This window comes from Theropithecus gelada, chromosome 19, assembly GCF_003255815.1.
Source record: "Theropithecus gelada isolate Dixy chromosome 19, Tgel_1.0, whole genome shotgun sequence".
In the NCBI taxonomy this organism is placed as follows: Eukaryota; Metazoa; Chordata; class Mammalia; order Primates; family Cercopithecidae; genus Theropithecus; species Theropithecus gelada.
Genome location: NC_037687.1, coordinates 16,298,054 through 16,309,827, shown reverse-complemented (window position 1 = coordinate 16,309,827; position 11,774 = coordinate 16,298,054). Strand labels below are relative to the sequence as shown.

General features: G+C 50.4%; 1 protein-coding gene across 1 annotated transcript in view; it reads right to left on the bottom strand.

Moving 5' to 3' along the window:
* Positions 1-337: 337 nt before the first annotated feature.
* TMEM38A (transmembrane protein 38A) overlaps positions 338-11,774 on the bottom strand; it is a 30,650-nt gene continuing 19,213 nt past the window's right edge. The window contains exons 2-6 of the mRNA XM_025366828.1: positions 10,402-10,558; positions 9,961-10,145; positions 7,916-8,003; positions 3,983-4,100; positions 338-2,229 (exon numbers count right to left, since the gene is read on the bottom strand). Of these exons, the coding sequence (XP_025222613.1) occupies positions 2,002-2,229; positions 3,983-4,100; positions 7,916-8,003; positions 9,961-10,145; positions 10,402-10,558 (776 nt within the window). The 3' untranslated portion in view covers positions 338-2,001. The remainder of the gene's footprint in view (positions 2,230-3,982; positions 4,101-7,915; positions 8,004-9,960; positions 10,146-10,401; positions 10,559-11,774) is intronic.

Sequence of the window (11,774 nt, the reverse complement as noted above, 5' to 3'; positions counted from 1 at the left end):
CCAGGCATGTGGCCGGGCTTGGTGGTTCATGCCTGTAATCCCAGCACTTTGGGAGGCCGAGGTGGGTGGATCATTGGAGGTCAGGAGTTCAAGACCAGCATGGCAACATGCTGAAACCCCGCCTTTACTAAAAATACAAAAATTAGCCGGGCGTGGTGGCGGGCGCCTGTTATCCCAGCTACTCCGGAGGCTGAGGCAGGAGAATCGCTTGAACCCAGGAGGTGGAGGTTGCAGTGTGCCGAGATCACGCCACTGCACTCCAGCCTGGGCAACAGAGTGAGACTCTGTCTCAACCAAAAACAAAAAACAAAATCCCAGGCATAAATCAGACAAGCCATGAGGGTTCATTCACAATGATTTATTGGCTGCTCCTCCACGCCGAGCTGAGGTGGACAAGCAAGAGGATGAAACCTCCCCAGGACCCACCTAACTCCCAGGCATCACAGGAACAAGGCACTTTTCCAACGGCCTGGCAACATCTGGGACTCCAACGAGGTCTGGGCCCAAACCTCACCTGAGACTGGCCATGCCTGTCCCATGCACCCACCCCCCTCAGACATCCTGGTGACCTAGGCTGAGACGAGGGTGGCCAGGAAGGACCCTGCAGCTATAATATCATCCACCTCGCTCACACTGAAGCAGGTTCCTGGCCCGCCCAGCAGCAGCACAAGGCTGAGCACAGAGCAGGGAAGCATCCGTATGTTTGTTCAATGGCTGAATGAGTGACAATGAACTCCAGCCTGAGGGAGATCTGATACTACCAAGTCCCAACTGTGCACACTCACAGCCCCTCAGTAGAGCTGGATCGTGGAACCCCATCCAGCTGGCTCCATTTCCTTGGTTTAGGGGGAGACTGAGACGAACAGATCACAAGCCTTTCACACCATCTGATCTCTCAAGCCTGCCCTAGACGTGTCTACTGAGGGCTTCCTTTGTGCCAGGGAACTTCTGTGTTTCTCTGATCCACACACACGAATGATCTAAAATGCAAAGCCATGTGCAATCATAATTTCCAACCGTCCTGTTCTCCCCTCCTGACTGCATGAGGCTCAGGAGCATGTGAACCTTTTTCAACCGCAGCTTCACGTCAGCCCTTCTGTACAGTGAGGGGGCCAAGGGTCACCACTATACAGATGGGCAGCGCCAAGCTCAGAGGAGGAAGGCAACTTGTCCACGGACACCCAGCAAGAGTCGGGACTTTCTGGGTACGGGAAAAGGTCTAGCCACTGAGAAGCGTGGGTAAGAAGAGACTTTGCAACGGCAGCACCTGGCTCATAGGTACTTAAAAAATGTCCATCAAATGAATGGATCACAACATGGCTTGAAGTTCTTCAGGAGTCAATATGCAATTTTTTTTTTTTTTTTTTTTTTTTTTTTTTGAGACAGGGTCTTGTTCTATTGCCCAGGCTGGAGTGCAGTGGGAAGATCTTGGCTCACTGCAACCTCCACCTCCCGGATTCATGTGATTTTCCTGCCTCAGCCTCCCGAGTAGCTGGGATTACAGGCATGCACCATCACGCCTGGCTAATTTTTGTATTTTTAGTAGAGACGGGGTTTCACCATGTTGGCCAGGCAGGTCTTGAACTTCTGACCTCAGGTGACCCGCCCACCTCGGCCTCCCAAAGCGCTAGTATTATAGGCATGAGCCACTGTGCCCAGTCAAGATGCAATTTTAAAGAAGGAAAAATAGAACTAAGAATATAAGTGCCAACCAGTGATATTCTTGGCTGGAGCTGCTGCCAGGATTCTGTGAACCCCTCCAAAACCTGTGACTCTATGGGGTCCTGGCAGAAAGAAAGAGGGAACCCCAATTTCTACAAAAGTTCTTCATCCTCATCCCCAGATCTCAACCCTCACATCAGCCCTGGAGGGTGAGCCAATGACCCTGATGTGCAGATGGGGAAGTCAAGGCCAGGGAAGGATAGATCTGAGTGCAGGAAGCCTCCCAGCTCAGAGGGTCCTGGGTCCGGGTCCTCTCTCCGGTGCCCCTTGGGCCACCCCCTAATCCGCCTTCTTGGTCTTCTTCTTCCTGGAGCCCTCGCTCAACTCCTCCTTCGACTTGGCAGGCATGGCCGAATGCTGAGCTCCTGGCCCACCACCGCCGTGGGACCCACCGTGGTTGTCATGGTGATGGTCACCCCCGCAGGCTGAACCAAACAGCACAGGGCAGATGTAGCCCTCCAGGGCATCAAAGGGGGAGGTGTGTGAGTGGGTGGCCGTCAGAAACACCTGAGGTGGGGTGGCCAGGGGGACAGCAAGAGAGACAGAGGGAGACCAAGGTGGAAAGCAAAGCAGGGGATGGCAGGGTAGGGAGAAGAGGGGAGAGAGCATCATCAAAGTCAAGGTTGGAGGTAGCCCCGACCCAACCCTCTGGCTGCATGCACCCCCAGGACGATGGGCAACCATCCCAGGTTTCCCAGGACCCCAGACTTCAAGTGTTGACCCCTGGAAAGTTCCAAGCACACTGGGACTGCTGGTCACCCATCCCCCCAGAATTCCCCATGACACCTGGGCTCAGAGAAAAGCTGCGCTAAGTGCAGGTCTGAAGGTCTGTGTCCTCCCAAATTCATATGTTGAAACCTATCACCAAGGTGATGACATTAAGAGGTGAGGCCTTTGGAGGGGTGATTGGATCATGAGGGTGGAGGCTTCAGGAATGATATTAGTGCGCTTATAAAGAGGTCCAGGAGAGCTAACCAGTCCCTTCCACCATGTGAGGACACAGTGAGATGTTGCCTGTCTGCAACCAGGAAAGACGGTCCTCACCAGAACCCGACCAGGCTAGTACCCTGATCTTGGACTTCCCAGCCTCCAGAACTGTAAGAAATACATTTCTTCCTTTTCCTTTTTTTTGGAGACAGGGTCTCACTCTGTTGCCCAAACTGGAGTGCAATGGCATGATCTCAGGTCACTGCAGCCTCCGCCTCCTGGGTTCAAGCAATTCTCATGCCTCAGTCATCCAAGTAGCTGGGATTACAGGCATGCGCCACCATGCCTGGTTAATTTTTGCATTTGTGTTTTGTTTGTCTATATGTTTGTTCTTGAGACAGAGTCTCACTCTGTTGCCCAGGCTGGAGTGCGGTGGTACGATCTTGGCTCACTGCAAAGTCCACCTCCCGGGTTCAAGCAATTCTCCTGCCTCAGCCTCCCAAGTAGCTGGGATTACAGGCATGCGCCACCATGCCTGGCTAATTTTGTGTTTTTAGGAGAGATGGGGTTTTGCCATGTTGCCCAGGCTGGTCTTGAACTCCTGGCCTCAAGTGATCTGCCTGCCTTGGTCTCCCGAAGTGCTGGGATTGTAGATGTGAGCCCCTGTGCCCGGCCAAAGAAAAAATTTCTGTTGTTTCTAAGCCACACAGTCTATGGCAGTGCACTCTGTTATACAGCAGCCTGAATGGACTAAGACATTTGGCCTGGGTTGGAGCTACAAACATAGCAGAACAGGATCCCAGCCATCTGCTTGCCTCTCCCTTCTCCCCTAATGCCGGGAGACTCGTGCTTACTCCATTTTGACAGCCCTGCAGTCCTCGCCCAGGGAAGACACAGCCCCGAGCTGAGGCCTTCATGCAGAGGGAGAGAGTCCAGCCCCTGAAGACCCCTCCTGGGTGGGGTGATGTCAGCTCAAGGCACAACTGTCAGACTAGAACTATTCCTGGTCCAAATGAGTTCCCGGCTCCCTGATGCTGCCATTTCAGCTTCTTGTCCCTCTGCTCTCTGTACCCAAGGGACTGGGCCCACCTTGACCTTGGTTCAAGCTGGGCCCTTTGCACAGAAGGCCTGTTCCCCTTACCTGTGTCCTGGCTGCTGGACACTGCCTTTTTAAAGACTCTTCCCAGTGACCTACTGGCAAGCATCTCCCCTCTCTGGGCTGCCCTGTCCCAGCCACATAAGGCTGGGAGTGTCCAATTTCCCCACTTCCAGCCTGGAGGTGACAGGGTGGCATTGGTCAAGGCAAGAACGCTGCAGGAAGAGAAAGGCTTACCTTACAGGACACCATGAACATGGTGAAGATGAAGATGAGACTGGCTTTGGACACTGGGAGCCAGCGGGTCTGCTGGAGGGTGAAGAGGATGGCTCCATACAGGCTGGCCTTGGTAGGGCTGGAGGGAGCAGCTGTCATTACCGGGAGGTGCCTGCATGGCTCAAGTCTTTGTAACTCTGGCCCAGACAACCCCCTGCCCTGGCACCAGCTCCCATCCCAGCTTCTCTCTTTTCTTTTCCTTTTGAGATGGAGTCTCACTCTGTTGCCCAGGCTGGAGTGCAGTGGTGCAATCTCGGCTCACTGCAACCTCCGCCTCCTGGTTTCAAATGTTTCTCCCACCTCAGCCTCCCAAGTAGCTGGGATTACAGGCATATGCCACCATGCCTGGCTAATTTTTGTATTTTTAGTATTTTGTATTTTTAGTAGAGACGGGGTTTCACCATGTTGACCAGGCTGGTCTCGAACTCCTGGCCTCAAGTGATCTGCTCGGCCTCCCAAAGTGCTGGGATTATAGGTGTGAGCCATTGCGCCCAGCCACAGCTTCTCCTGATTGTAAGTTGGGAGGGTGAGGTGGTATCATCCTATGCATGATGGGTTAACCTGGTCCAAGGAAAGGTCTGGCCTTTGTCCAGCTCCTGGAATATGCCCTCTAAGCCCTTGGAGTGTCCTGCCTTGATAAGACTGTCTTTGTTTGCCTGAGGGTCTTGGGCCACACCAGGTAGTAACAGTATAATTTATGGTGGGGGTCTTGGGCCATGCAGCATCAGCTGGACCTCTAGAGGGGCTGAAGACTGAGGTCAGCCACACAGGTGGTTAGCTAGGTCTGAGCCACAATAAAAACCCTGGATACCCAGGCTCAGAAGAGTTTCCCTGGTTGGCAGTACACTATGCATGTTGTCACACATTGCTGCTGGGAGAATGAAGCCCTGTCCACATGATTCCACCAGGAGAGGAAAACTAGATGTTTGCACCTTTTCTCTCCTGTACTCTGCCTCATGCACATTTTGCCCCTGCTGATTTCTTGTTTGTGTATGAGTCAGAGTCTCACTCTGTCACCCAGGCTGGAATGCAGTGCTATGATCTCAGCTCCCTGCAACCTCCACCTCCTGGATTCAAGTGATTCTCCTGCCTCAGTCTCCCAAATACCTGGGATTACAGGTGCCCGCCACCACGCCAGCTGATTTTTGTATTTTTACTAGAGATGGGGTTTCTCCATGTTGGCCAGGCTGGTTTTGAACTCCTGACCTAGAGTGATCCACCTGCCTCAGCCTCCCAAAGTGCTGGGATTACAGGTGTGAACTACTGCACCCAGCCAACCCCTGCTGACTTTATTTATTTATTTATTTATTTATTTATTTATTTATTTATTTATTTATAGAGACAGGGTCTCGCTCTGTCACCCAGGCTAGAGTGCAGTGGTCTGATCATGGCTCACTGTAACTTCAAACTCTGAGGCTCAAGTGATTCTCCCACCTCAGTCCCCCAAGTGGCTAGGACTAGAGTTACATGCCACTGTGCCTGCTTAATTTTTAAGTTTTTGTTTTTGTCTTTTTGTAGAGATGGAGTCTTGCTATGTTGCATAGGCTGGTCTTGAACTCCTGGCCTTAAACAATCCTCCTATTTCGGCCTCCCACAGTGCTGGGATTACAGGTGTGAGCTGCCTCTGCTGATTTTATTCTATATCTTGTCACTGTAATAAATCATAACCCTGAATTTAATGGCTTTGCTAAGTTCTCTGAGTCCTTCTAGCAAATTATGGAACATCAGGATGATCTTGGAGATCCCTCATCAGCTCATTCCCCCAGAAAATGTGATTACAACATGCAGAGTTTTCCTTAACTTTTATTTTTTTCCTGGCAAAATAAGTTTAAGATATTTTTATTTGTTGCAAAAGAGACAGACCTGTGATTTCTATGCCTGATGTCTATCTCTCGTTGCCTTTTTTTTTTTTTTTTTTTTTTGAGACAAGTTCTTGCTCTGTTGCTCAGGCTGGAGTGCACTTGGGTGATCACAGCTCACTCCAGCCTCAACCTTCTGAGATCAAGCAATCTTCCTGCCTCAGCGTCCTGAGTAGCTGGGACTACAGGCACGCACCACCACACCTCACTAATTTTTTCTTTTCTTTTTTTTTTTAGAGATGGGTTGTTGTAATGTTGCCCAGGCTGGTCCTGAATTCCTGGTTTCAAGAAATCCTCCTACCTCAGCTTCCTGAGTAGCTGGGATTATAGGGGTGAGCCCCCATGCCCAGCTTCACTGCATGTATTTAATAATTCTTTGTTTCTTTCTTTCTTTTTTTTTTTTTTTTGAGATGCAGTCTTGCTCTGTTGCCCAGGCTGAAGTACAGTGGCACGATCTCGGATCATAGCAACCTCCGCCTCCCAGGTTCAAGCGATTCCCTGACTCATCCTCCCAAGTACCTGGGACTACAGATGCACACCACCACACCCAGCTAATTTTTGTATTTTTTTTTTTTTTTGAGATGGAATTTCACTCTTGTTGCCCAGGCTGGAGTGCAATAGTGCAATCTCGGCTCACTGCAACCTCCGCCTCCTGGGTTCAAGCCATTCTTCTGCCTCAGCCTCCCGAGTAGCTGGGATTACAGGCATGCGCCACCATACCCGGCTAATTTTGTATTTTTAGTAGTGACGGGGTTTCTCCATGTTGCTCAGGCTGGTCTCAAACCCCAACCTTAGGTGATCCCCCCACCTCAGCCTCCCAAAGTGCTTGGATTACAGGCGTGAGCCACCATGCCCGGACTAATGATGATAATTCTACCTAATATTTCCAAAGCACTCACCAGGTTCCAGGGCCAGGTGATTTATGATTCCTTTTTTTTTTTTTTTTTTTTTTGAGACAAGGTCTTGCTCTGCTACCCAAGGTGGAGTACAGTGGCATGATCCTAGCTTACTGAAGCCTCGAACTCCTGGGCTCAAGTAATCCTCCTGCCTCAGCCTCCTGAGTAGCTAGGACCACAAGTGCATCCCACCATGCCTAGCTAATTTAACCTTTTTTTCTTTAGAGAAGAGGTCTCACTATGTTGCCCAGGCTGGTCTTGAACTCCTGGGCTCAAGCAATCCTCCACCCTTGGCCTCCCAAAGTGCAGGGATTATAGGTGTGAGCCACCACGCCCAGCCCCCCAACATTTTAAGGTCTTTTAAAAATGCTCTAAACTGTCTGGGTCAGGGTGGCTCATGCCTGTAATCCTAGCACTTTGGGAGGCTGAGGTGGGCAGATCACTTGAGGTCAGGCGTTCCAGACCAGCCTGACCAACATGGTGAAATCCCATCTCTACTCAAAATACAAAAATTAGCCGGGCATGGTGGTGCATGCCTGTAATCCCAGGTACTCGGGAGGCCAAGGCATGAGAATCTCTTGAACCTGGGAGGTGGAGATTGCAGTGAGCCGAGATCACGCCAGTATACTCAAGCCAGGGCGACAGAGAAAGACTCTGTCTCAAAAAAAAAGAAAAAAGCATTAAGCTAAATGCAACATGGGATCCTGCATTGGGTCTTGGATGCTGCTGTCTAGCCTTGTCCACTTAGCTCCAGATATGCTCCCAATGAACGCTCCATACCCCATGCATGCCCTGTACCCTGACCCTGCACACCCAGCAGCATTGCTGCTCTTCTGTGATTTGACAGTTGGCAGAGATGCTGGCCTCTGTTGGGAGGCTCCTTCTTGGCCAGTGAACTCCTGCTCACCCTTCAAAACCCCAATCGGGTATTGCCTCCTTCCTGCAGCTTACCCTCCCCAACCTCCACACCAAGCAGAGCTATGGCTCTGCTTTGAGCTTCCCCAGTCATAGCCTCTGAAAGCTCCTGAAAGGCAGAGTCAAGGGTTGAGGGCTCTCTAAGTTATCAGCAGCATCCAACTCAGGGTCAGGCAACCAGACATACAGGAGAGATGGAGGCAGAGGTGGAGGGGGATACTTACAAAGACATGTGCAGGATCTCGTTGGTCTCTGGCTTCCAGACCCCTCGGAGCAGCTGCTCAAAGTTGGACATGAGGGCGATACCAGAACCTACAGGACAGGGTGCTTCTGAACAAGCCCGCCACCCCCAGGTCTCCTTTTCCTCTTGTTAGAATTCCCAAGGAAGCAGTCTCTCCACTCCCGGAGTCTTCTCTAGAGGGACACTGAGCCTGGGGGTGTATGATTATCAGCTGCAGGTGGGGAAACTGAGGCTCAGAGAGGACAACAGCCTTGCTGAGGGTCATATGGCAAATTCAGAGCAAAAGTTGCCTAAAGGAATCAATTATGTCCCCACCTGCAAGGCAGGTCTTCAACCTGGAGTTGTCTGTCCTGATGCCCCTAATCCAGGACCCCAAGCTGTGCATGAGGCTTCCAAGGCAGCCCCCACCCCCAGTCTCTCTCCTCCTCAAGGCTCCAAGTTCTCAATCTTTCTCAAGCCACCCATCCTCTGGGGGAGATGCTATACCCCTGGGGAATCTGCTCAGTAGTAAAAGCTTCCTGGAGAGACAATAAGGAGACTCAAATGGAGGTAATGGTTAAATTTCTGGAAGAATCTTCCCATTTACCCTAAATGTATTGGTTAAAGAGACTTGGACATTCACTCCAGGAACTGCTGCACCAACTGGGGTGCCTGAGATGTACTACTGGACCAGGCAATCGCATCTGGGGCCATTTTGTCCCCAAGGAAGCATCTGGCAATGTTGAGAAACACTTTGAGTTGTCACAGTTGAGGAGGGAGTGCTACTGGTGTTTAGTGAGTCAAGGCCAGGGAGGTGGCTCACCATTGTATAATGCACAGGTTGACCCCCACAGCAAGGAATAACTGAGGACACCATGGCTCAGTGGAGGGTGATTCTAGGCCTTGGCACTGTGGGTACCCATATCTGGTGGGCAGGAAGCGAGGATAAAGTACCCAGTGGTTTTTGGCACTTGCTCAGGCCTTCTTTCCCTGCTTTCCCTGTTACTCCTTGGCCCACTTCTCCAACTTACAATGTTGAATTATCTCTTTCTCCCTGAACTTCTGTCCATTTTTGCTTTATGCATTTTGGTGCTCTGTTTCTAGGTGCATATATGTTTATAGTTGTTACACCTTCCTGGTGGATTGACCCTTTTATCATTATAAAACGTTCTTTATTTCTAATAACATTTTCATTATTACTTTATTTTTTAATTTTAATTTTTTATAGTTCTTCCTGGTGGATTGACCCTTCCTGGTGGATTGACCCTTTTATCATTATAAAACGTTCTTTATTTCTAATAATATTTTCATTATTACTTTATTTTTTAATTTTAATTTTTTAGAGACAGACTCTTGCTCTGTTGCCCAGTTGGAGTGCAGTGGCAAAATCATAGCTCACTGTAACCTTGAACTCCTAGGCTCAAGTGATCCTTCCACCTCAGCCTCCTGAATAGCTAGAACTACAGGCATGAGCCACCATGTCTAGCTCTATTTTCTTCATACGAAATGGTCTGTAGGTTTCACTGGCAAAAGGGCCATGGTACCCAAAAGTTAAGAGCTCCTATAGCTAGAGCTCTGGAGAAGAAGGGGTTCTCACCTGCAGCAATTTTTGCTCTGTAGGAGGTGTTTAGCAATGTCTGGAAACAATTTCTTTTGTCACAGCTGGGGACAAGTGTGCTACTGACATCTCGTGGGTAGAGGCCAGGGGTGCTGTTCAACATCCTACAATGCACAGGGCAGCCCCCACCACAAAGAATGATCCAGCCCCACATGTCAGTAGGGCTGCAAGTGAGAAACCCTGCTCTGGCGACGCTAGCTTTCATCGTCATCATCACTGTCTTAGGTACCCCTGACAATAACATCTCTGGAAGAATCTTCCCACTTACCCTAAAGGTATCGGCTGATACCTTTAGGGAGGTTTGAACACCTACTCCAGTCTTTACACCCCTTTGCCTGGAGCAATGGTTTTCCCAACTGGGGTGCCTCGTAGTACCGCTGGACCAAAAGTTCTCCACTGGGATGATTTTTCATTGTCATCATCCTATTTACCTTTGACCCACCCAGTTGCAATCATGACGAACCACCCGTGGTGATAGTGGTGATGGGCATGATGGATGCCCACCGCGATCTTGCGGACTCGCACCACCTCCTTCATGGCCACGAAGATGAGTTTCACAGGCAGGAAGCAGACACACTTGTAGAAGAGGTCCAGGGGGCAGAAGAAAATCAAGTACCTTTTGGGGAGAGAACGCTGAGTGCCAGGGGATGGGCAGACTGTGAAGGATTGGGGTAGGGAGCTGTGGTTGTGTCAGACCCCCCTCCCCAGCGTGCTGAGCCTAGACCAGAGCTGAGCATGGAGGGCAGCATGTTCAGGGCCATCACGAGGGCTATTGCTGGTGCGTTCTAATTCCTCCAACCTCTCTCCTCCCTGGTGCCCAGGTTGTTCCTTCCCCGACCTGGCTCTGCTCTTCCATGCCCAGCACGGCTTACCAGACAGCTGAGGCCAGCAGAATGCTGGAGTTGTTGCTGAAGTAATCGATCAGTGGCTCCCCAAGGAGCAGGTCAGCCAGGATGTAGCTTCCGAAGCAATGCAGCATGGCGCACAGCCAGGATGCGACGGGGTGGCGCCGCGACAGCTCGACCGCTCCTGGGAGGCACAGGAGTGTCCCCCATCATCACCAGCATGCCAAGGACAGGCTTCACTCCCATATGCTCCGGTCAGCCTATCCTAATCCAGACCGCCCACCCAACCCTGAGCAGTTCGTAAGTTTCAGAGGAGGAACCAAGGTTCAGAGAGGCTGCACGCATTCCTGAGGTTGCACAGAGAAAATAGAGCGCCGAGTGGGAGTCCTTTCCTCCACGCCCAGAGAGGTGGCAATGATGATGACACTAGCTCACATTTAGGACTTATTAAATCCTCATCAGTGCCCCAGCCAAGGGATGGCTTTATTATTACAGGAGTCTCCTAATTGTCATGAGGAGGCTGAGGCTTAGAGAGATGGGCCAGCTTGCACCTGGGAGTACTTCGAAATTGCTACTCTGGGCCGGGCGTGCTGGCTCACACCTGTAATCCCAGCACTTTGGGAGTCCAAGGTGGGCAAATCACTTGAGGTCAGGAGTTCAAGACCAGCCTGGCTAACATGGTGAAACCCCGTCCCTAAAAATACAAAAATTAGCCGGGAACGGTAGTGCCGGGAACGGTAGTGCATGCCTGTAATCCCAGTTACTCAGGAAGCTGAGACAGGAGAATTGCTTGAACCCAGGAGGTGGGGGTTGCAGTGAGCCGAGATTGCACCACTGCACTGCACTCCAGCCTGGGCAACAGAGCAAGAGTCCATCTAAAACAAACAAACAAACACACACACACACACACACGAAACAAAAGAAAAGAAATTGCTATTCTGACCTCAGCTGATCCCAAGATCCCTACGAGCTTATGCTGGTGTTATTTTTTTGTTTGTTTGAGACAGAGTCTTACTCTGTCAACCAGGCTGGAGTGCAGTGGTGCAATCTCAGCTCACTGCAACTTCCGCCTCCCAGGTTCAAGCGATTCTCCTGCCTCAGACTCCCAAGTAGCTGGGATCACAGGCGCCCACCAGGATGCCTGGCTAATTTTTGTATTTTCAGTAGTGAAGGGGTTTCACCATGTTGGCCAAGGTGGTCTCTAACTCTTAGACTCAAGTGAACCTCCCACCTCTGCCTCCCAAAGTGCTGGGATTACAGGCATGAGTCATCGTACCCAGACTTATGCTGGTATTCTTATCCCTGCTGTTTAAAAAAAAAAAACACTTTTTTTTATTGTAAAATATACATTAAATTTACCATTTTACTTTTCTTTTTTTTTTTTTTTTTTTTTTTTTTAT